The sequence below is a fragment of the Schistocerca cancellata genome, chromosome 2 (genome assembly GCF_023864275.1).
Source record: "Schistocerca cancellata isolate TAMUIC-IGC-003103 chromosome 2, iqSchCanc2.1, whole genome shotgun sequence".
In the NCBI taxonomy this organism is placed as follows: domain Eukaryota; kingdom Metazoa; phylum Arthropoda; class Insecta; order Orthoptera; family Acrididae; genus Schistocerca; species Schistocerca cancellata.
Window position 1 is genome coordinate 418,467,104 of NC_064627.1, and position 26,920 is coordinate 418,494,023.

At 40.2% G+C, this 26,920-nt stretch overlaps 1 protein-coding gene across 1 annotated transcript in view; it reads right to left on the bottom strand.

The window, feature by feature from the left end:
• The window catches only part of LOC126161865 (SWI/SNF-related matrix-associated actin-dependent regulator of chromatin subfamily A-like protein 1), a 162,984-nt gene that overhangs the window by 102,164 nt on the left and 33,900 nt on the right, over positions 1-26,920 (bottom strand). The window contains exon 4 of the mRNA XM_049917981.1: positions 2,620-2,726. Coding sequence (XP_049773938.1) covers positions 2,620-2,726 — 107 coding nt within the window. The remainder of the gene's footprint in view (positions 1-2,619; positions 2,727-26,920) is intronic.

Sequence of the window (26,920 nt, forward strand, 5' to 3'; positions counted from 1 at the left end):
TCACTAACAAACAGGCGCAGAGACACTGATCAGCAATCAGAGGGGACACCTCCTTCCGATCACCGGTGTAGGAAGTTGTGCATCTGCACACTTGCTTCCAAAATTTCTGGTGATACTAGCAGGTACATTGCTACTCAGGCTCAGCTGTTGAAGAGGTCATCAACGATCGGCCGTGCGAGCATCAGCAGTATCAATTCTGGCCTCTGTCACTGCTCAGGTCATATCAAGGTAACAATTCACCAATTTGCTGCATCAACAGATCTATCTCGGCCACCAAGGCCTTGTAACCAACACATGAAACAGTTGGCATTGCGCTAGCACACTACGTGGTGATTGTGCTGACAGGAGCTAGTGTCATCAAGTCTTGGATATCTGCCAACTCCACTACTGTGTCAAGAAGTGTTTCAGCCTGTGACGCTATGACTGCTTTGATGGATGATGGCAAACAACTTCTCCATATTGTGCACGGTAATCTGTCTGGAACGGTTCTCATATCTACTTTGTTTCTTAGGTGCTGCAAGTAATGTGAATGCTTTCTGTCTCCAATATCTTCCTGAGTGAGAACTTGACAGATTCACTCTTCCTGTGATGCTGACACATGTCACACCAATTATGCTTTAAGCCAGTCATAGTAATTAGCCTCTGCTGGTGAGGTAATTATATCTTGCACTTTCACGGTGTACTGGTAGTCTAATGGCTTACTACCTGCACAAAGTTGGTAATGTCCACTGAATTAAAGAATAGAAAAAAACTGGTCTCCACCTGCACAAGCCAAAAGCAGGATAGTGTGGCAAGAAAGGTGGTAGTCTTATAGCCAGTTGTGGCACGATGGGATTAATGTCAGTCAGTTTACAAATCTCTTTCATATGCACTCATTAATCCAATGATACTATGCAGGTATATCGTGTGGGGTCACCACATTGTCAGTACAAGCTGTGCAGACTGTTGTTCAACAGTTATAATCTGCATGTACTTGATACACTGAACCAAACTACACAAAAAGCCCCTCAGACAATTGATGGCAGCTTTATTGATCGCAGCTGCAGGAGATGGCAAAAAATACAATGGATTGTTTAATCGATCTACACTTTCAATTCAACCTCAGATAACATGCGGGGAACAAAAAACATCAGATTTATCTCATTACTATGCACAACCTAATTACATGCATGGAACATACAAAATATAAAAAGCATAATCAAATAATAACAAAACTGAGCAATGGAAAATCTAAATAAAACTGAAACACATATAACACAGTGCCTCTGGTGTCTGGCACAAAATGTTTGGAAGTGGGGTGTTTGTAAACATATGCACAGGACCCCGCGTGACAACACTACTTAACTGAGCAGTGGCGCCACAATTCCAATGAAAACTGGTAAGTTTGTCAACATTTTGTACAGACCAAGACCGATACAAAGGAAAAGGCATTTCACAGAGAGATAAAAGAACACAATCTGGCCTTATACCACATCTGACTTAACTATTATACATATTTTCTTGTTTACACCCTTGTAGCTTCCCATTCCAGTATAGTATCATGCTTTGACAGATATATGGAGTAGGTTCGCATCTGACTACCTGAAGAAAAGAAAGAAACTTTTAGAGTTTAATGTCCAGTAGCTAACATGACAGTCACAAAAGATGGAAACTAGCTCAGTTTGGTAATACTGGTAAAGAAAATCGGTCATAACATGTTCACAGGAATCATCGTATCATTTGCCGTGAAGGCTTTGGTGAAACTGTGTCACTGTTGGCATAGTAATACTGTGTGCTGGTATTTTGTGACCTTGTTTTTATCACTCAAGGAGTGACTTGGATGCTTACAATTAATACTCACAAATCTCTAATATCAGCAAGGAATAAAAATGAATCTGTTTCCAGAATTTCTGCACTTAAAAGCTTCTCTCTAAAATTAACTATTCGTCTCTCTATACCTACAATTGTGATTACAGCTGTATATACCTGTACTTTACTTCTGATTATACTTACCACTAACTGCTGCTGTACCACTATCACTGCAATAATAATAATAATAATAATAATAATAATAATAATAGTAATAACAATAATAATAAAATCACAGCACAAATTTAATACATCATAATTTGCCTCTTCAGTGACATGGAATTCTTTTAGTACTGGCATGATAACTGTATAGACTACGACGACAGTATCAAGCAAATTAAACCATCGGCAAGGCTGAAATTCAAAATAGGATACCAGGCATTTTGCAAAATGCATTTAAAATGAAAGTATTTTGATTAAAGTCCAGGTCTGGTACACAGTTTTAAATTACCTATTTACTTTCTGCACAGTCTGACTCAGCTCTCATTAGTTACTGACAAAGGTATTACACATATTTCCAGTCTCATTAGTCACTCGCATAGGAATTACAAATATTGTCATTTCTTCTCTCTGTATTTGATTTCATCTGACTAATTTTCAGCAACCTATCATTCCACGTTATTTGTCATCACTTGCTACACTTGTTACATCTTCTCCTACATTATATGTTACCCTCCTTCTCTAGAGGAAAAAAATGAGGTGCTTCATACATGTACGAGTGAATATTAGTTTATATTAAAGAGTGAAATATTCTGCTTGATTTCAGCTTACCATATACCTTCTCTTTGGAATGGCATCAAGTTCTCGACTAATGTTTTATCTATTCGACTCAAGTCGATCTCATAATTTACTGGTGCAGGAGGTGCAGATAAAAATGTCTGAAACATGAGAATGATCATTTAAGTTTTTACTACAAATATGATAATTGTCTTTTATAGCTTCACAATTATTTTTATTCAAAATGAAACCAAGAAAATATAAAACTTACAAAATTTTTTTGGCAGTGGAGCATTATATGACATTCATTGAAGCAAGAAAAACTGGAGTAGAACTGGCAAAATATCAATTTTAAAACACTGTTTAAAGGCTGGCATTCAGATTTTCCCAAAAGTTCTGCAGCATCAGAGGAAATATATCAAATAGGGAAAAAAGATTTGAATGTGCAGCTGCTAATGAGAAGAAAAAATTACACTAAGCCATGGATCAAGAGGTAAATAAGCTGCAGGAAACACTACTGACTGGTGTCAGATATTTATGCTATTGTCACTTGACAAAAGAAATGTTAATAAGGAATTATTCTTCTGAGAAAGGACAGCATCCAAGAAAAGTATATGGTAATTGATACTCTTTGCAGGAAATATCTAAATAAACTACCTTCCAAACAACAAAAAGTTTACCTATTGAAAAAAATCACAAGACTTCTGCTACACACAAAAATTAATAAACAGGCTCAAGGTCAATCCATTTTGATTTTCTTTTTCGGTTTTTCAACTAATCATCACCCATCACTTCACAGTTCATGAACACAAAAAGCAAACTTCAATGAATTATGAAGAGCCAACGGTCTTGCTGCAGTGGTAACACCGGTTCCAGTCAGATCACCAAAGTTAAAGGCTGTCAGGCTGGGCTAGCACTTGGATGGGTAACTATTCGGTCTGCCGAGCGATGGTGGCAAGCAGGGTGCACTCAGCCCTTGTGAGGCAAACTGAGGAGCTACTTGATTGAGAAGTAGCGGCTCCGGTCTCGTAAACTGACATACGGCCGGGAGGGAGGTGTGTTGACCTCATGCCCCTCCATATCCGCATCCAGTGACACCTGTGGGCTGAGGACGACATGGCGGCCGATCGGTACCGTTGGGCCTTCATGGCCTGTTCAGACGGACTTTAGTTTAGTTTAAATGAATTATGAAGAAATCAAAGTGCTGAAGAGCATACACAATGTCTCCCAGTTCCAATACAACTGTGTCTGTGGAAATAAAAGTAATGGATTATGTTCACAAATCACTGTATTTATTCAAAATTGTGTCCTCCTGGACTCAAAATACTTATGAAATAATTTTAAAAGTGTTCTGAAACTGTCACTGTATTCCCGTTTTGAAGCTCCATTTAGTACTGCATACAATTTTCTTGGATGTCCTTAAGTGCATCATAATGGTGTCCTTTCATTGCCAACTTCAATTTGGGGAACAACCAAAAGTCAGCTGGGGCCAAATCTGGTGAATACAGTGAGTGATCCAGGACTGTGATCTGTTTGCTGGTCAGTAACTCATGCACAATCTTCACTCTGTGAGCTGGGGTGTCATCACCAAGGAGCAAACAGTAATTTTCATCTTGATATTTACTTTGAATTCAACAAATTCTCATCCACAAATGCTGGAGGACTCAAGAAGCTTGATATTGCCTCACTGCTCCACTTCAATTTTCCAATGAGTGTCAGACATGTACTGTTACATTTATGGTCAGGGTGCATGCTATGGCAATGCTAGCACTTTGATTTTCTACACAGCTGTTTTTGAAATTTCAAGGACCATAACACCATAACTCACCATGGGACAGCATTGCAGTTTGGAATTTCACACAAGCAATTTTAACAGAACTGGGACACATTGTGTATATATCATCTTCATCATTGTCATTATCTTTATCATAATCTGTTATGCAATGCAATGCTGATCATATAACTACAATGGTTGCAAAACGTACATACCTACAGCAAGTGAATGCACCAACCAATTGCTCCAAAATTGTGTCAGAATATTACAGTATATTGATAATTATTACTTTGGGACCATATAATCACAACTGACTAAAACACAACTTTTGTGCCATTTGCATTTCACCTTTATTCTTTGCAAGGCATCTTCATTAGCCTGGAGTATGTAAATATTTTGTTTATATTATTTATTTTACATTTAGGATTTTGTATATATAGCTTATAAACAGTTCTGGCACTTTTTGTTTTTCTATGTTGCCTTGCAATGAATAAAGGTGGAACATACATGATTCGAAACTATATTTTATTCAGCTGTGATTAGACAGCCCCAAAATAATAATCATCAACATACCACAATCATCAACATACCACAATATTATAAGCACTGAGAATGACAGGATTAGAAAAGCTGGAAATTCTGTCAAAATAGTTTGAGGACTATTTCACACACATTAAGGTTAATGTGTAGCCACAGAGCACAATGGTACCACATGCTGCATCAGTGTGTCAACAGAAACCCCAAACAGTGGCCATATTAGTGCTGGACCACAACATTACTGAAGCTGTTGAAAAAGTTATACAACCAGATCGCAAAGAAGATGACATACTGTCCCTTACGCTGCAAAAGTTCAGCATTTTTTAAAAATCTTCTGTATAGGAGACTTACAACTGGCTAACTGAAAGCCATCAAAACATGTGTCAGCACAAGAGGATACAGAAAGAACTCTTTCCCCCACAAAACTTACATTCAGATACTGATGAACGTCAGCAGAAGAGTAACCAAACTTCCACAAAAGTAGGAAATCTGAAGAGATTCAGTACATTCAGTCTCAAGAAAGGAATGGAATACTGACTTGATGCAACAGTCAATCATCATCTTATTCCAACACGAATCAGTAGTACTGTTTGAGCAATATTGTTAAGTTATAACAGTTTAGGAGCTACTACTCTGGAATCAGCTGTGTGCAACATCTACCAGCTCAATACAACTACCGTATTTACTCGAATCTAAGCCGCACGCGAATCTAAGCCGCACTTGAAAAATGAGACTTGAAATAAAGGGGAAAAAAAATCTCAAATCTAAGCCGCACCTGAAATCTGAGACTCGAAATTTAAGCGGAGAAAAAAGTTTTAGGCCGCACCTCCAAATCGAAACAAAGTTGGTACATTCTAATATGAGACACAATTTAGGTCGAATGAATGACGATGCAGCTACAGTAGTTTGGTTCAAGTCGTAAGCTTAGCAGTTAAGCTTTACCAGGTAGCCATTGCTATGCGTCAGGCACTCCGTCCGTATTTATACGGGTACCCTTCCTTTTTCACGTGCTTCGTCTGGTTTGAATCGATTGCTTATTTTGCTTTGAGCTGATAAGTGCCGTTTTCTTTGTTATAGGTGTTTACGTCACTCTAAGCTGAAAATGCATTACTGTACTGTGTCATGCATTGTTTGTCGCATTCTGATAGTGTGTGTTTATGGCCTGTCGCTGCTCGCGGCATGGCTTGCTTTTGTGCGCACTACTGCCGCTTACAATTAAAACAAAGAGAGGAATTGTCTCATAACCGAAACAACGGCACGAGACTGCCATTTGTTGTTACTTACACTGCTGCTTTCTTTGATAATGATCAACAAGAACCAAATAATAGACTGCGTATGATAGAACATAGTTCTGAATGAGAGTTCGGCGAAAATTTTTCTCCGTTTGAAAATCTTTGCGGCCGCTTCTTTAGTACATCAAATTCTGCACAGAAAGTAGTCATCTTAGATTTAAAAATCTAGTCAGTTGCCGTGCTTCATTTCTGACTGTATCACTACTAGGCATAAGAATAATATGAATATAAACATGAAACGATACGTATATTCTTCCGCGTTTGCTGTTGTCTCACTCTAGTTTCGTAGTTTATTAGGCAGACAGGATTTAAATGAGATAGCAGCAAACACGAAAGAATACATGGCAAAATGTTTATATTCGTATTATTCTTATGGTGAAGAGAATATTGCATGTGATTCACATTTCATCAGGTTTCTATTAGCAACCATCTCTTCTCACATGTAGGAAAAAATTCAGAACATAGAGTTGGCCATATTGACAAACATCCCAAACAGTCTTGCCAGTCGGATTTTCGTTGTTGTTGTTGTGGTCTTCAGTCCTGAGACTGGTTTGATGCAGCTCTCCATGCTACTCTATCCTGTGCAAGCTTCTTCATCTCCCAGTACCTACTGCAACCTACATCCTTCTGAATCTGCTTAGTGTATTCATCTCTTGGTCTCCCTCTACGATTTTTACCCTCCACGCTGCCCTCCAATGCTAAATTTGTGATCCCTCGATGCCTCAGAACATGTCCTACCAACCGATCCCTTCTGCTAGTCAAATTGTGCCACAAACTTCTCTTCTCCCCAATCCTATTCAATACCTCCTCATTAGTTACGTGATCTACCCACCTTATCTTCAGCATTCTTCTGTAGCACCACATTTTGAAAGCTTCTATTCTCTTCTTGTCCAAACTAGTTATCGTCCATGTCTCACTTCCATACATGGCTACACTCCATACAAATACTTTCAGAAACGACTTCCTGACACCTAAATCTATATTCGATGTTAACAAATTTCTCTTCTTGAGAAACGCTTTCCTTGCCATTGCCAGTCTACATTTTATATCGTCTCTACTTCGACCATCATCGGTTATTTTACTCCCTAAATAGCAAAACTCCTTTACTACTTTAAGTGTCTCATTTCCTAATCTAATTCCCTCAGCATCACCCGACTTAATTTGACTACATTCCATTATCCTCGTTTTGCTTTTGTTGATGTTCATCTTATATCCTCCTTTCAAGACACTGTCCATTCCGTTCAACTGCTCTTCCAAGTCCTTTGCTGTCTCTGACAGAATTACAATGTCATCGGCGAACCTCAAAGTTTTTACTTCTTCTCCATGAATTTTAATACCTACTCCGAACTTTTCTTTTGTTTCCTTTACTGCTTGCTCAATATACAGATTGAATAACATCGGGGAGAGGCTACAACCCTGTCTCACTCCTTTCCCAACCACTGCTTCCCTTTCATGCCCCTCGACTCTTATAACTGCCATCTGGTTTCTGTACAAACTGTAAATAGCCTTTCGCTCCCTGTATTTTACCCCTGCCACCTTCAGAATTTGAAAGAAGAGTATTCCAGTCAACATTGTCAAAAGCTTTCTCTAAGTCTACAAATGCTAGAAACGTAGGTTTGCCTTTTCTTAATCTTTCTTCCAAGATAAGTCGTAAGGTCAGTATTGCCTCACGTGTTCCAACATTTATACGGAATCCAAACTGATCTTCCCCGAGGTCGGCTTCTACCAGTTTTTCCATTCGTCTGTAAAGAATTCGCGTTAGTATTTTGCAGCTGTGACTTATTAAACTGATAGTTCGGTAAGTTTCACATCTGTCAACACCTGCTTTCTTTGGGATTGGAATTATTATATTCTTCTTAAAGTCTGAGGGTATTTCGCCTGTCTCATACATCGTGCTCACCAGATGGTAGAGTTTTGTCATGACTGGCTCTCCTGAGGCCATCAGTAGTTCCAATGGAATGTTGTCTACTCCCGGGGCCTTGTTTCGACTCAGGTCTTTCAGTGCTCTGTCAAACTCTTCACGCAGTATCTTATCTCCCATTTCATCTTCATCTACATCCTCTTCCATTTCCATAATATTGTCCTCAAGTACATCGCCCTTGTATAAACCCTCTATATACTCCTTCCACCTTTCTGCTTTCCCTTCTTTGCTTAGAACTGGGTTGCCATCTGAGCTCTTGATATTCATACAAGTGGTTCTCTTCTCTCCAAAGGTCTCTTTAATTTTCCTGTAGGCAGTATCTATCTTACCCCTAGTGAGACAAGCCTCTACATCCTTACATTTGTCCTCTAGCCATCCCTGCTTAGCCATTTTGCACTTCCTGTCGATTTCATTTTTGAGACGTTTATATTCCTTTTTGCCTGCTTCATTTACTGCATTTTTATATTTTCTCCTTTTCATCAATTAAATTCAATATTTCTTCTGTTATTCAAGGATTTCTATTAGCCCGCGTCTTTTTACCTACTTGATCCTCTGCTGCCTTCACTACTTCATCCCTAAGAGCTACCCATTCTTCTTCTACTGTACTTCTTTCTCCCATTCCTGTCAATTGTTCCCTTATGCTCTCCCTGAAACTCTCTACAACCTCTGGTTCTTTCAGTTTATCCAGGTCCCATCTCCTTAAATTCCCACCTTTTTGCAGTTTCTTCAGTTTCAATCTGCAGTTCATAACCAATAGATTGTGGTCAGAATCTACATCTGCCCCAGGAAATGTCTTACAATTTAATACCTGGTTCCTAAATCTCTGTCTTACCATTATATAATCTATCTGAAACCTGTCAGTATCTCCAGGCTTCTTCCATGTATACAGCCTCCTTTCATGATTCTTGAACCAAGTGTTAGCTATGATTAAGTTATGCTCTGTGCAAAATTCTACAAGGCGGCTTCCTCTTTCATTCCTTCCCCCCAATCCATATTCACCTACTATGTTTCCTTCTCTCCCTTTTCCTACTGATGAATTCCAGTCACCCATCACTATTAAATTTTCGTCTCCCTTCACTACCTGAATAATTTCTTTTATCTCGTCATACATTTCATCTATTTCTTCATCATCTGCAGAGCTAGTTGGCATATAAACTTGTACTACTGTAGTAGGCATGGGCTTTGTGTCTATCTTGGCCACAATAATGCGTTCACAATGCTGTTTGTAGTAGCTAACCCGCACTCCTATTTTTTTATTCATTATTAAACCTACTCCTGCATTACCCCTATTTGATTTTGTATTTATAACCCTGTAATCACCTGACCAAAAGTCTTGTTCCTCCTGCCACCGAACTTCACTAATTCCCACTATATCTAACTTTAACCTATCCATCTCCCTTTTTAAATTTTCTAACCTACCTGCCCGATTAAGTGATCTGATATTCCACGCTCCGATTCGTAGAACGCCAGTTTTCTTTCTCCTGATAACGACGTCCTCTTGAGTAGTCTCCGCCCGGAGATCCGAATGGGGGACTATTTTACCTCCGGAATATTTTACCCAAGAGGACGCCATCATCATTTAATCATACAGTAGAGCTGCATGTCCTCGGGAAAAATTACGGCTGTAGTTTCCCCTTGCTTTCAGCCGTTCGCAGTACCAGCACAGCAAGGCCGTTTTGGTTAATGTTACAAGGCCAGATCAGTCAATCATCCAGACTGTTGCCCCTGCAACTACTAAAAAGGCTGCTGCCCCTCTTCAGGAACCACATGTTTGTCTGGCCTCTCAACAGATACCCCTCGTATTACATTGAAATTCTGCTACATTCGAAGATGAACAATACGGAATTTGTATTTACTTCGTTGAGTGATGTATGAAAATGCAGTGGTCGAAACTCGGGGCGGAGAAAAAAGCTCGTCTTCCACTTTTTTTTTTTTTAATTTATTTACTGACGCAGAGGTTTTGGCGCCAGTATTTATCTTTGTGCCTACAAAGCATGCCCGTGTAGCGCTACATTTATTCGACGGCAGAAGTTAGTTGTGGCGGCACCTACCAACATTTTTCAGAACTTCCGCTTGCTTTGCACTCGATTCTAAGCCGCAGGCGGTTTTTTGGATTACAAAAACCGGAAAAAAAGTGCGGCTTAGATTCGAGTAAATACGGTAGGTAAGCAGACATCTGCATTTGTCACCAATTTCAGCTGCCCCACAGGATTCACAATTGCACATATACTGCCGTGACCAAACATTTTTAAATGTTGTACATACATTAAGAACTGTAAGCAGAGGTTTCACAAAACATTTAAGAATACCACTATGAGCCCTTGTATCACAGTGTTCAGAGAAGTAACCTCCAACTTCATCCCCCTTCAAGATAATGTTTCTGCAGCTGACACACTAGACATTTACTTAAATATCGAGATTATAATATTAAGATGTAAAAGCTACAGATAAGCTGAGGCTCGGGAGACATAGAAAATCACAGAAAAAAGATCACAGTATGTAAAACTGATAAACTGAAATCATTATTAGAGAGTAAAACACAAATTAATTTAAAGAAAAATGGCTGTCTGACACATTAGGTGTGAGTCCACAACAGCAAATGCAGGATGAATAAAAGAAATAAAAGATGACATCCTAAACACTTTCATTTAATTGTAGATATGATGGATTTACCATTTAATGAGTTAATTGGACCTGACTTCTTTACACAGTATACTGAACAATATTGTAATAAATTATGGTCACAGGGAAAATGTGAAACAATGGGCAGCAAATTCTGGTTTAGACAGAACTACAATACATCTCATTATAGTTTAGGCAAATGAATAAGCAGAAATATACAGGAATAAGATATGAAAATAACTGGGTTGGACAAGATGGCCTCCAAAAACTTTGCTGGAAAGAAGGAGCCTGCAGTCAATTCAAGGAGATTATGTATCAGACTCCATACAAAGAAAACAAGGAGTGTAAAGAAAAGATAACAAACAAGAAGTAATAAGCGAACAAAACACTGCAGGTATTAGATACAAATGTGGAGCCAAGTATGTATTCCACAATGAAAACAGAGTTGTGAGTAGTGAAACAAACTAGGGAAAAAACAATCTACAGAGCTGAATTAATTCCATGAAGCTAAAAGGCCTTGTCACCAGATAAGGAATATCTTAATTGATTATATTTACTTGAATTAGTATAAGGGTAGCAAGCTGAATGTTTCTCATAAGTACCCTACATATCAGTGAGGCGGCATTGCTTTTAGAAGACCTCGTTGTCAACATTACTAAGGTTGAGTCACCTCAAGAATGTTACAAGAAACAAGAGAAAGCATTAACAGGCAAATACATAGTGCAAACTCAGTAACAATCAAAGGAAGAGGGGCTCTCAGAGTATGCCACATGAAAATAGAAGAAAGGCTGACTATAATAGGATTATATACAGCTTCTTCTTCATCTTCGTCTTTTTCCCATTTCACTGTGGAGTTGGTACTGTTATATCAATGTTGGCAATTTTAGTGGCAGCTGGTGGCCAGATGCTCTTCCTGCTGCCACCATTTCCCCTGAGAAGGAATCTACGTACATCATCTGTCTGCATCTAATGTAGATCTCGAGTACACGAGTGGTAATGGTTTCTAAGTTTGCATAGAGTGTAACTGACGAGGAATGTGGATAACTGCTTGGAATTTACATTGTCAGATGTGGAAAACCACCTAAAAACTGTATCCAGGCTGGATGGCTTACCAGCCCTTTTCATTAATGTGGGAGGCTGATTCAGTCCTTGGCTGGGTCACCTCCCTGTGTCCCAGAAGAGGCGTATTAGCTCGTTTGGCTATCTCCAGGAATGTAGTATTATATACAGCTGACTAAGACCTATTCCACCTATTAAATGACAAGGTGACCTACATAGACAGAATCAGGCTTGAGACAAGTCTAATACATGTCTTACAGTGGACACAGTTTACAAGCTTCATATACCATCTTCAGATGTTAGACCAAGTAAAAGTTATTCTCTGTGCTTTGTCCCAAATCTGGAGAGCATACATCCTACAATAATGCTCATCCTTGCAAGTATAGCATAATTGACACCCTTATTCAACTATCAACACTGAAGCTCTCTGCTGGGGCTACAGATATCTCTGGTTTTCTAGAACACTGTGGTTTGTTGCACTTCATGCCAAATGCAGCTATTGTGTTCCATACATCAGTCAATGTGGAGAGATAGTCTGATGGGCCTTGCAGAGGGCAGGCTATAGTGTCTGCACAAACTGTGATGATAATTAGGGAGCAAAAATGATTTTAGCTGATCATTTTTATGTGTCAAGGACTGTGAAGTGATTTGGAGTAATTGGTGGGAACATCAGTTCCTTCATGGAGGTGAATTTAGTAATGGCAAAATGTGTAAAAGTTAACATCACAAACATTGTAAGAATTGATCTAAGTGGTCAAAAACTTACTTGCTTCATTTTGGGAAAAACAATGAACAAAAATGAAAATGGCATCGTCTAACTTAATTTATGACCAGTCAACAGCCATATGCCTCTATTGTAGGAAGCGAAGCAGAGGTGCATGACAGGGGCATGCAAAAAAAAAAAAAAAAAAGACTCCTGTGATTCTAATATAAACATTACTTTATGTATCCAATTTCCACATTTGATATGTAAATGAAGATAATAAGGGGACACACAGAACCTGTGTCTAATGCCAGTGGAGCACCAAACAGGTTATGGTGTGACCTTTTACCACAGTGGCATCGAATTATCAGCTGTCATATAATGGTACCGCAGATTTATACTCTGTACCAGAGCAATGACTACAGTACCAATTGGTGCTCTGCTCTTGGCAGCAGCGGAAAATGAAAGAAAGAAAGAAAGAAAGAAAGAAAGAAAGAGAGAGAGAGAGAGAGAGAGAGAGAGAGAGAGAGAGAACTATGCTAGTCTTCATTATTTTCGATAGAGAATTCTATTTTGAGGGGAAAGGGTGGGGGGTGTTGTAGGTGATAAACCATTCACTTTGGATACAGAAGCTCCACACATAAAAACAAAATGTAGCTGTGGAAATTATGTTTAAAAAGCAAAAGGTTTAGCAACTACACACCCCCAAACAGAATTCTCCTTCAAAGATAATGGAGAAGAGCATGAAGAAAACTCTGCTGTTCATCAGGCTGATTGACTGAACAAGATCTTGGTTAATACTTGATCATTAAGTGTAATATCCGCTCTCAATACCCAACTAATATGACGGAACAACAACACTCATCTTCGTAACATAACACAGGTAGTGACTGAGGTACAACAATATAGAACTATGGTGACCCTTCAGTACTAGCCCACCAATGCTTAAAAAAGGTATGTATACCATCTCACAAAGGATACAATTTACTATGGGCACTTACATATCACAGGTTTGGAAGTGCCTGAATGTAAAATGACATACAACTTACAGCAAGAAGGTTGGGAAGAAACACTACGACAGATACCACCAGGACTATACTCTGCGACCTGATAAACCAAGACGATCATAGTTTATGAATTGGAAAAGTGGCAGTAAGTCTGTAACATATCATTAAAATGCATTTCCATGGAAACTACCCCAACAATATCCACAGAATAGTTATCAGAAATTCTTTAACTTGTTTATGTGACTTAAGACACTGCTTTAAATCATGTACTTTTTTGCATGATTGTATCACAATCAGCAGTTCACTGTGTGCAAGAGACTAAGCAACTTGAAACACCAATTTATTACCAATTCTACCATTACCCTTGCACCAGAAAATACAATAAATTACGTAACTGGCACAGGCTTATTAAGAGATTATGGCATGCACATGTATTGAGTTCATTTCCATGTTAAGCTATAGTATCATAACACTGACTGTAAGGTAATAGTGCAGTATCACCTTACTGTTAAAGCTTCACCTTATGGGAGCCACTGTAAAATCACAAGAATTTTATTTGGTGCCTTTTTATTATTAGGTGTTATTATGATCTGCTAGTATCTGCTATGTACTATGTACAAACTTACATGAACTTGTTTTAATACTTTGATGTCCCACTCACGCAAAATTGTGTTGGTTGTGTGTAATGTACGCCAAAAACTAATAAATGTACAGATCAGATTTTTCAGCAAGAAATCTAGGCTTTGTTAATGAGGGTATCATATACCACAAAAAATGTCATAAGTCCCTTAATTTTGTTCTTGTAATGGTATCTGAAAGGATAGATAGCAGAAAACAGAGAAAATGATGAATTATAACCAACTAGTGATTGAATGTAATTGCCCAACGAGAAAATATAAAATTGCAGCAAATGAAGCAGGCAAAGAGGAATAAACAAGTATAAACAATGAGACTGACAGAAAGTGCATAATGGATAAGCACATATGCCTGAAAGACAAATGCAAGGCTGCAGAAGCATGCATGACCAGGGGAAAGAGGAAACTTAGAGAGACTTTTAGTTAAAAGATAAGCAATTGTATGAATATCAACAGCTCAGATGGCAAGTCAATACTAAGTAAACAAGGGGAATCTGAAAGCTAGAAGCAATGTACAGATGGGCTATACATGGGAAATTTATAGAAAAATAAGAGAAAATAGATGAACCTGGGACTGGAGATGCGATACTGTGACAATAATTTACCAAAACCCTGAAATATTTAAAGCAAAACAAGGCACCTAGAATACGTGACATTCTATCACAATCATTGGGATTATCAGGAGAGGCAGCCATGAAAAAATATTCCACCTGCTGAGCAAGATATACATACCAGGCCAATAACCCTCACACTTAAGAAGAATATAACAACTCCAATTCCAAACAAGGATTATTATTGAACTATTACTCTGATAAGTCATTGTTGCAAAACACTGACATGAATCATTACGTAAAACCTAAAAGCAGTTGACCTAAGGGAAGATCAGGTTTATTTCTGGAAAAATGTACAAACACAAAAGGCAATAGTCACTATACGACTTTTTTAATTATAAGATAGGTTGAAGAACAGCAGACCTACATATATAGCATTTTTATATTTGGGCAAAGCTTTTGACAATGGTCACTGGAACCAATTATTTGAAACCTGAAGGTAGTAGGAATAAAATACAGGGAGCAAAAGACTGTCTACAACTTGTATAGAAACCATACTGTGGTTATAAAAGTTAGAGGACATGAAATGGAAACAGTAGTTGAGAAAGAAGCAAGGCATGATTGTGGCCTGTAATCTACACAGCTATTATTCAACCTGTATATCGAGCAAGCCATAATGAAAACCAAAGAGAAAGTTGCAAAAAGGAATCAGAGATCAGTTTGTTTTATTTTAGGGCACAAAACCAACTAAGGTCATACACGCCCATCTCAGAACCGTACAACACAATCGATGGAAGGAAAGACAGCTACAAACAGGGGCTTCCTCTAGGAGAAAGGGCCATAAAATACACAATAAAGACAACACAGGTCCTGGAATAAAGACTAAATGTCCTTCGCCATATTGCTACGACGTATAGAAAGTAAAACATGATCAACAGCCTGCGCATCATTTGCTAAAACAGCAGATAACTCGGACGGCAAACATAAATTAGAACGTAAGTGGTTAAAGAAAGGGCATTTGGTCAGAAAATGACGAACCATCAAAGGCTGAGGACAATGAGCACAAAGTGGTGGGGGATCACCACCTAACAAATGGCGATAGCTAAAAAGACAGTGCCCAATATACAACCTATCTAACATGATCTCCTTGTGGCGAGAGGGTTGAGAGGAGATTGGCCAAGCCACTGGGAGAAGTTTAATCCCCCAGAGCTTGTTTCCATGAAGGGAAGACCAGTGGTGATGCCAAAGTGACACAACCTGCTGACAGAAAGCAACAGAGAGATCATCAGAGGGAATGGAAGAACCAGTGTGCCAATGTATGAGGACTGCAGCCTTGGCAGCAGCATCAGCGGTCTTGATTCCATTCAGACCAGTTTAACCAGGGACCCACATAAACATCACAGTGACTTCACCAAGAATGAGCAAGTGAAAGCTTTCCTGGACCCATTGTACTAATGGATGGACAGTGACGGCACACAGAGGCTCTGAAGGGCACTGAGGGATGCGGCCCATACTGGTGATCATAGGAGTCATCAAAGGAGGAGACAAGGATGGCTGGCAAAGCATGGCAGACAAATAGCATGCGTATCTGCTGAGGAGAAAATCATGGCAGTTTGACAATGGTAGTTCGGCAGCTTTTGCATACAGATTCTTCAACTGGGCTAGTGTAAAAGACGCAACTGGCCAAACAGATGCCATGATGGTGGAATGTATTGAGATGGCATATGATGGACAGACATGCAGATGCATAAACAAAACACCCATAGTTTAGTTTCGAACAAACAAGGGAATTGTACAAACAGAGGAGGCTGGCCCAATCAGCTCTCCAGGAAGTACCGCTGTGGTCACGCAGGATGTTGAGGTACCGCGTACTGCAGCCAGCAAGGTAAGATATGAGTGAGAACCAAGGAAGTTTCCTGTCGAGCATGAGCCCCAGGAATATTGTCCATGGCCAGAAATTTATACAAAGTTTTGTCAGAGGAAAAGTGTAAGTCATTGTCAATGCTCCATGAGTAAAGGTGACTGAGACAACACTGAAGATGCACTAAGGAGGCAAGTCCGTGGAGAACTGCAATAGATGGCAAAATCGTAAATGAAAAGGGAGAGGGAGGCAGGCCATAATAGGAGTTAATGGCGATACCAAAGAGAGCGACACTTAGTATGGAACCCTGAGGCACATCATTTTCCTGGACGAAGGTGTCGAACAAGGCAAAACCCATAAGTACCTTGAAAACTCCGTCTTTTAAAAATTCCTGAAGGAAACAGGCCAGGTGGCCTCAGGAGCCCCACGTGTAGAGCATACATAGGTTAACAGTCTTCCAACAGGTGTCATAGGCTTTCTTTAAAAAAAAATAAAAAAAAAATAAAAACCATAGCCAAAGTCCGGTATTTATGCTGAAAAACATTCATGACATGGGTTGACAAAGTGACGAGATGGTCAACTGCAGAACAGCGCGCTCGAAATCCACATTGTGCAGGGGTTAGTAAATTGCAAAACTTGAGCCATGATACCAGACAGGCACAAATCGTATGTTCCAACACCTTGCAAACGCAGCTGGTGAGAAAAATGGGACGCTAGCTAGAAGGAAGATGTTTGTCCTTACGAGGCTTAGATATGGGTATGGCAGTGCTTCTCTGCCGGCATCTGAGAAACGTGCCCTCGGCCTAGATGCGATTGCACATAAGAAGGAGTAAGTGCTTGCCTGCAAAAAAAGGTTCTGCAACATCTGAATGTGAACATTGTCCATTCCTAGGGCAGAGGATCGATGAAGTGAGAGCACGATCTAGCTCCTTCACAGTAAAAGCAGCATCGTAGCACTCATGATTCTGAGAAGAGAATGGTATCGCCCGATCTGCCTCCACTTGTTTTTGATGAAGAAGGCAGGGTGATAGTGGGTGGAGCTCAAAATCTCTGCAAAATTGCAACCTAACGACATCATCTGCTACAGTCATGCTGGAAACTGGGGAATGGACCTTGGTCCCAGAGAGCCATCAGAGGTTGGCCCACAGGACAGAAGAGGGAGCAGAACCGTTAAGAGAACTAGTAAATGAAATACAGCTACCTTTTTTGCTATCCCAAAGAATTCAATGACACCATGCACTCAACTGTTTATAACAAATGTAGTTTGCCAACGTAGGATGACAGTTAAAACCACAGAGAACACATGTCCACAAGTGAGCTGCATTTCAGCATGTCTCAGTCCACCAAGGGACTGGAACACAGTGCGGTAAGGATGAAATACGAGGAATGGAACATTCTGCGGTGGTAAGGATAATGTTGATAAGGTATTCTACCTGGTCATCACAACTGGGGGAAAGTCATTCGTCGAAGGTCACCAGGGAGAAGTAAAGCCTCCAGTCCACCTGAGAAAGCCGCCATTTGGGTTTGCACATAGGTGAGGTAGAATCAGCAAACAGATAGCACACAGGAAATGGATGCTCAAATATGTGTCAGAGAGAACGGAGCACTCGAGATGACAGGCAAGCTGGGCAGTGCAGAACAAGAGTTCCAAATGGGAATAGGTGTGCATAGAGTCTGAAAGGAACATGTGTGCTTCAGTGTTCAGGTGGATGAGACTGAGATGGTCAGGTAAGAGGGCAGCTCTCTGACAGGTTCTGGGAGAGCCCCAAAGGGGATGGTGCGCATTTAAGTCACCGAGCAGCAAAAGAAGGTGAACCAGTTGCCCAATAAGCTGGAGAAAGTCTGCCCTGGTGACAACAAATGACAGAGGGGTGTAAACGGTACAAAGGGAAAAGATGAAGTGAGGAAGGAAAATGTGGAGCACAACAGCTTGCAGCTGGGTGTTTAGGGAGATGGTGTGACTATGAGCATCATCTCAGATGAGCAGCACGACTCCCCCATGAGAGGGAATGCCATCCTCAGGAGGAAGATCAAAACAGACCAGAAAGTGGTCATGAGGATGCAATTTTGTTTCCTGGAGGCAGAAAACAAGTGGACCCTGAAATTCCAAGAGCAGAGATAATCCCTCATTGCCGAGTGACAGCCTTCAAAGACTCTTACACACTACTTAATCTAACTTAAACTAACTTACACTAAGGACTACACACACACACACACACACACACACACACACACACACACACACACACACACAGCCCAGGGAGGACTCAAATTGTGGCAAGGCACCTCAGACCCCCCCAGCTACCCCACACGGCTGAGAAGACACTCTGCTAGAGTGTGCAGAGCCTGGAGATTCAGATGTTTGTTGGCTGGAGGGACATTAAAAAGTGTTCAGAGGAGTATTCCTTCTGTCCTTTCTGGCCTGCTGGTAATGTAGCAGGTGATTTTGCCACTTGAGACAAAAACTGAGTGGCTTGTTGCACAGCAGGAGGAGAAGAAGACGGGGCTGCTACCATAACACTGTGTTATTTTACAAGCACGGTGTTGAATTTGAGGTTGCATGTCTGAGTGGCCATGTCCTTCGTGGAGCAAGATGTAGTAAGAACGATATTGTAAGTGTCAGATGGTAAAAAGCAGGGTTTCCAACTAGCCAACAACTTGCGAGCAACATGGTAAGACACTTTTTCCTTCACCCGGATCACCTGCATGGCCTGCTCATTGAGATATACGGGACAAACTTGAGGGGACGCTGCATGGTCCTACTTGCAACTGATGCAACAGGAAGAAGGAGGTGGACAGTTGTCCTCATGAGAATCTCTGCCACAGGTTACACATTTGGCTAGGTGATGACAGAACACTTGAATGTGGTTGTAATGAAGACACTGGTAGCAGCGCATCGGGTTCGGAATGTACGGACGGACCGTGATAACTTCATAGCCTGCTTTGATCTTGCATGGAAGCACTGCTCTATCAAATGCGATAAACAGTGTGCGTGTGGGCACTAAGGATGCATCTATCTTTTCCATCACCTGCTGGACTGCAACGACACCCTGATCGGAGAGGTAAGTTTGGATTTCTGCCTCAGTCAGACCATCAAGCAGCCTACTGCAAGTAACATCACGTGAAGAACTCGGTGTTTGATGGGTCTCAACACAAACAGAATAGCCTGGAGGAGCAAAGCTGCAAATAGTAGTTGTGTTTGAGAACCACAACTAGTCTCCAAAAGGAAAGTACCATTGCATTAACGAGAGCAGGATTTCACAGGGCCAGCAACTGCACCAACATCTTTCTGAATAATAAATGGATTAACCATAGCAAATGAATGGCCATCTTCAGCACATGAAGCCACTAGGAACCAAAGTGTAGATGGGGGGGGTCTTTGATTCGTTAGCCTTATTCCATGTACATTTAGTAGATGTGGACTGAGAAGAAAATGTTTGGCTCATTGCGAGAAAATCCCCCATGATTGCCAGCATCTCCAATGGTGCACTCTGCAAACTCTACCTGTCAACCCAGGGCTGTGAATTACACGTTACCCAGTCACCTGTTATGCATCAGATGCATGGGCTGGCCATTAGGAGCACACAAGAAGGAAGAAGAAAAAGAGAAACCTCAAATGCCAAAGTGGAGGAAGGACAGGAGAAGCGGAACAAAAAAGGAAAGAATGAAAAAACAGTGAGAGGGACTTTTCAGATACTGGTCTATGGAAAATGCAGAACACATTCCCAAGAACATCCCAGACATGTTCCCCAAGGGAGGGGAAAAAGAATAGCAAGAGGATAGAGATGCAGCATGGAAAGAAAAAGATGGGACAAATGCTGAGCCCCTTAGAAGCCAAGCACACACTTGCCAAAGAGTGGTGAGCCCCTTGGGGGGATTAGAGATCAGGGAAAAGAAATGAAACCACTGACCTTCCTGGATGATGTAATTCTCTCAGACACGGCACATGACTTTGAAGAGCAATTGACCGGAGTAGATGGTGACTTTGAAAGAGGACATAATCTGGATATCAACAAAAGTAGGACAAGGGTAATGGAATGTAGATGAATTAAATCAGATTACGCTGAGTAAATTAGATTAGTAGCAGTACTAAAAAAGTTTTGCTATTTGGGATAGCTTATGATAATTGAACTAGCAGACTGTCAATAGCAAGAAATGTTGTTGTCGTGGTCTTCAGTCCTGAGAGACTGGTTTGATGCAGCTCTCCATGCTACTCTAGCCTGTGCAAGCTTCTTCATCTCCCAGTACCTATTGCAACGTACATCCTTCTGAATCTGCTTAGTGTATTCACCTCTTGGTCTCCCTCTACGATTTTTACCCTCCACGCTGCCCTCCAATACTAAATTGGTGATCCCTTGATGCCTCAGAACATGTCCTACCAACTGATCCATTCTTCTAGTCAAGTTGTGCCAAAACTTCTCTTGTCTCCAATCTTATTCAATACCTCCTCATTAGTTATGTGATATACCATCTAAACTTCAGCATTCTTCTGTAGCACCACATTTCGAAAGCTTCTATTCTCTTCGTGTCCAAACTATTTATCATCCATGTTTCACTTCCATACATGGCTACACTCCATACAAATACTTTCAGAAATGATTTCCTGACACTTAAACCTATACTCGATGTTAACAAATTTCTCTTCTTCAGAAAGGCTTTCCTTGCCATTGCCAGTCTACATTTTATATCCTCTCTACTTCCACCATCATCAGTTATTTTGCTCCCCAAATAGCAAAACTCCTTTACTACTTCAAGTGCCTCATTTCCTAATCTAATTCCCTCAGCATCACTCGACTTAATTCGACTACATTCCATTATCCTCATTTTGCTTTTGTTGGTGTTCATCTTATCCTCCTTTCAAGACATCATCCATTCCGTTAAACTGTCCAAGTCCTTTGCTGTCTCTGACAGAATTACAATGTCATCAGCAAACCTCAAAGTTATTATCTCTTCACCATGGATTTTAAAACCTACTCCGAATTTTTGTTTTGTTTCCTTCACTGCTTGCTCAATATACAGATTGAATAACATCGGGGAAAGGCTACAACCCTGTCTCACTCCCTTCCCAACCACTGCTTCCCTTTCATGTCCTTCGACTCTTATAACTGCCATCTGCTTTCTGTACAAATTGTAAATAGCCTTTCGCTCCCTGTATTTTACCCCTGCCACCTTCAGAATCTGAAAGAGAGTATTCCAGTCAACATTGTCAAAAGCTTTCTCTAAGTCTACAAATGCTAGAAACATAGGTTTGCCTTTCCTTAATCTTTCTTCTAAGATAAGTCGTAAGGTCAGTATTGCCTCACGAGTTCCAGTATTTCTACGGAATCCAAACTGATCTTCCCCAAGGTCACCTTCTACCAGTTTTTCCATTCGTTTGTAAAGAATTTGTGTTAGTATTTTGCAGCTGTGACTTATTAAACTGATAGTTCTGCAATTTTCACATCTGTCAACACCTGCTTTCTTTGGGATTGGAATTATTATATTCTTCTTGAAGTCTGAGGGTATTTCGCCTGTCTCATACATCTTGCTCACCAGATGGTAGAGTTTTGTCAGGACTGGCTCTCCCAAGGCTGCCAGTAGTCCTAATGGAATGTTGTCTTCTCCCGGGGCCTACTTTCGACTCAGGTCTTTCAGTCCTCTGTCAAACTCTTCACGCAGTACCATATCTCCCATTTCATCTTCATCTACATCCTCTTCCATTTCCATAATATTGTCCTCAAGTACATCACACTTGTATAGACCCTCTATATACTCCTTCCACCTTCCTGCTAACCCTTCTCTGCTTAGAGCTGGGTTTCCGTCTGAGCTCTTGATATTCATACAAGTGGTTCTCTTTTCTCCAAAGGTCTCTTTAATTTTCCTGTAGGCAGTATCTATCTTACTCCTAGTGAGATAAGCCTCTACATCCTTACATCTGTCCTCTAGCCATACCTGCTTAGCCATTTTGCACTTCCTGTAGCTCTCATTTTTGAGATGTTTGTATTCATTTTTGCCTGCTTCATTTACTGCATTTTTATATTTTCTCCTTTCATCAATTAAATTCAATATTTCTTCTGTTACCCAAGGATTTCTACTAGCCTATTTGATCCTCTGCTGCCTTCACTATTTCACCCCTCAAAGCTACCCATTCCTCTTTTACTGTATTTCCTTCCCCCATTCCTGTCAATTGTTCCCTTATGCTCTCCCTGAAACTCTGTACAACCTCTGGTTCTTTCAGTTTATCCAGGTCTCATCTCCTTAAATTCCCACCTTTTTGCGGTTTCTTCAGTTTTAATCTACAGTTCATAACCAATACATTGTGGCCAGAGTCCACATTTGCCCCTGGAAATGTCTTACAATTTAAAACCTGGTTCCTAAATCTCTGCCTTACCATTATACAATCTATCTGAAACCTGTCAGTATCTCCAGGCTTCTTCCATGTATACAACCTTCTTTTATGATTCTTGAACCCATGACTATTAAATTTTCATCTCCCTTCACTATCTGAATAATTTCTTTTATTTCATCATACATTTCTTCAATTTCTTCATCATCTGCAGAGCTAGTTGGCATATAAACTTGTACTACTGTAGTAGGCGTGGACTTTATGTCTATCTTGGCCACAATAATGCGTTCACTATGCTGTTTGTAGTAGCTTACCCGCACTCCTATTTTTTTATTCATTATTAATCCTACTCCTGCATTACGCCCTATTTGTTTTGTATATATAACCCTGTATTCACCTGACCAAAAGTCTTGTTCCTCCTACCACCGAACTTCACTAATTCCCACTATATCTAACTTTAACCTATCCATTTCCCTTTTTAAATTTTCTAACCTACCTGCCTGATTAAGTGATCTGATATTCCACACTCCGATCCATAGAATGCCAGTATTCTTTCTCCTGATAACAATGTCTTCTTGAGAAGTCCCCGCCTGGAGATCCGAATGGGGGGCTATTTTACCTCCGGAATATTCTACCGAAGAGGACGCCATCATCATTTAACCATACAGTAAAGCTGCATGCCCTTGGGAAAAATTACAGCTGTAGTTTCCCCTTGCTTTCAGCCATTTGCAGTACCAGCACAGCAAGGTCGTTTTGGTTAGTGTTACAAGGCCAGATCAGTCAATCATCCAGACTGTTGCCCCTGCAACTACTGAAAAGGCTGCTGCCCCTCTTCAGGAACCAAGCATTTGTCTGGCCTCTCCACAGATACCCCTCTGTTGTTGTTGCACCTACGGTATGGTTATCTGTATCGCGTGCCTGCAAGCCTCCCCACCAACTGCAAGGACCATGGTTCATGGGGAGGGGGGAAGTATTTTATGAAGGTGTTTATCTGAAGTGTAGTCCTGCACTGAAGTGAAGCATGGTCTACAAGCAGTTCAGACAAGAAGAGTACAGAACTTTTTCAAATGTGAGGCTGAAGAAGACTGCTGAAGATTAAATGTGCATATCAAACAATTAATGAGAGTTTACAGAGTTGAATGGAGAAAAAAAAGAGAAATTTGCAGCACAACTTGACTAAAGTACGGGATTGGTTGAAAAGGCACTTTCTGAGGCATTAAGAACTTGTCAGTGTTGGTACAGAAGTAAGTGTGGGGGTAGAGGAAGATCAAGGCTTGAATACAGGAAGTGTGTTCAAGTGGGTGTACGATACAGTAGTCATGCAGACGAAGAAGGCTGCACAGGATAGACTATCATAGAGGTAACATCAAACCAGTGTTCAGACTGAAAATAACAACAAAAAAACATAAATATAAGAGAATGGTTATTGCGATTTAAGACAGTATTCACTACACTCAAAAACTTAAGAATTCTGTAGCAATTGGACCACAAGGTAAGTTCTTCATTACATTGATGACAAAGTAGTATTCGAGTCCTCTCTACATGAAAATATCAATTGACAGGAGTTGTAGAGTGAATAAGAGAATGAAGCCTCTAATTACAAATAGATAAATGTGAGTTTCTGTAAATGAAGTAGCATATCTAGGATAAAAATTTTGACACTGTGATTAACCCCTTAGCTGACAATGTCGTGTGAGAGACGTAGCGTGCCGACCTGGCCGAAGATCAACTAGACGTATCAGAGACGTGGTATGTTTACCGCACCGAACAAGTGCATGTCGTGTGAGAGACATCATCGGTCAGCCGCGCCAAATGTGAACAGAATGTCTCTGACACGTTGCGGAGCTGATCGAGTACACGTAGCATACACGAAGTTTTCTTCACCAGATTCAGACCTGACAACATTACAAAAATACTTTCACAATGTTCCTGATGTGTAGCAAACGTGTTCACAAGGAAAGGGAGACATGTGGTGGCATAGCCAACAATGATTTTGCAGGATATTTTGACAGCGGCAGTGACAGTGGTAGAGATGTTTTACCTCCTGTACGAAAATGGTGTAAGCGGCTGGTGATGGAAGATGATACTGACGAAGAAGAGCAAACCTACCAGCAACAATCAGAGTCGTGGATGTGGCAAAAGGAAGACAATGAACCAACAATCTGGACATATACGGAAATTCCCAGAATAAAGGAAGCAGCTTTACAGCACGTGAGTACAGGCATAAGAGAATTAGACGTTTTCTATGTAATATTTAATAGTACATTTTGGGAAAACGTCATAACTGAGACGGATAGATATGCACAAGACATACTGTTTAATGAACGGAAGAGACGAAAAATAGACCAAAAGTGGTCTCCTATTGGCTGTAATGAAATAAAAATATACATTGCGCTATGTATAATCATGGCTGAAGTAAGGAAACCATCGATTCAGATGTATTGGTCTAGGAGGGCCGTTATAGAAATGCCAATATTTAGGAAGGCGATGCCATTCAGGAGATTTCTGCACATAACTAGATTTCTGCATCTAGCGAATAACAGTTTAGCCAACAGCACACATAAGCTGTACAAAGTAAGGCCAGTCATAGGTATGTTCAATCAAACATTTAAGGAAGTGTCACAATGCAAGAGAATATTGCCATTGATGAATCATTAATGAAATTTAAGGGGCGCTTATTCTACAAACAATTTAACCCATCAAAAAGAGTGAGGTTTGCTATTAAAATTTATAAATTGTACGAGTCAAGTTCAGGATACTGCTATGATTTTAAGATATACATGGGTAGTGACAAACATGATGCTAGTGGTAGTGCCTCTGAAAGTGTAGTTCTAAAACTACCACAGTCGGTATTACACAAAGGGCATACGCTATATTTAGATAGCTGGTTTTCTTCACCGAAACTTTTCAAAACTCTCCTTACCAATAAAACTAATGTGATTGGAACAATGCGCTCAAAGAGGAAAAATATACCCACAGACTTCCTGAAGGCAAAATTAAAGAAGGGAGAATATACAATGAGTAGTTGTAATGGAATATTGGCACTAAAATGGAAATATAAACGAGATGTTTACATGCTTTCCACAAAACATTCAACAGCAGAAATGATTGCCACAGACACACCTCTCCGCAATGCGTTGTGGCAACCAAAATGTGTCGTCGAATACAATACAGGCATGATTGGAATTGATCGCCAAGATCAGATGCTCGCATGCTTCCCTGTGATGAGAAAATGTATGAAAGGATACCGCAAGATACTCTTTTACCTATTTGATGTTGCTTTATTTAACACGTACATTTTGTATTACAAAATACATTGCGGCAAACGATAGAGCTACGCAAAATATAGGATTTACATTGCAGAATCATTGTTGAAAACTACACCTGGACCAGAATATAATCAGAAGGGATGATTAGCATCCGGCGATATACCACAAAGACTGGATGTGAAACATTGGCACATTTTCCCAAACATATTGATCCAACACCATCAAAAGTAAATCCTGCGAGAGCTTGTGTAGTGTGCACAAAGCATAAACAATGCAGCGAAACAACGTTGGAAGACAAAACGTGCAGTGTTGCATTACATGTGCCAGATTGTTTTTAACGATATCATACAATCGAAGACTATTAAATTTGTGTACATGTCACTGTAAAGACATTGCGTTTGAAAATATGTTTGCCGAAGTACAAATGTAACAGGTCCCAGAATGTTTTGAACAAAATAACATACAGTCTTAGATCATTGCATTGTTGTGTATATTATTATTAAGATGTATTTCATCGATGTATGTTTGCTTATAAAGGGAAATAAAATGTTTGTGAATATATCGTTGCCTTTGAGACAATGAATGTTTCGTTTCCAATGGGCAACTATTCGTCATTATTTATGATACCTGTAGAAAAGTCACGTTACTGGTATCTCACACATGTACTTACAAATCCGGAGGGCATCTGCATGACTTCGGATGCCACCAAGCTTGGCATGCAGCCTTCGCATGTGTAAGCGCTGGGAATCGTAAGGCGCATCCATAAATTGCAGCCACTTACAGCTCACACTAATGGAAC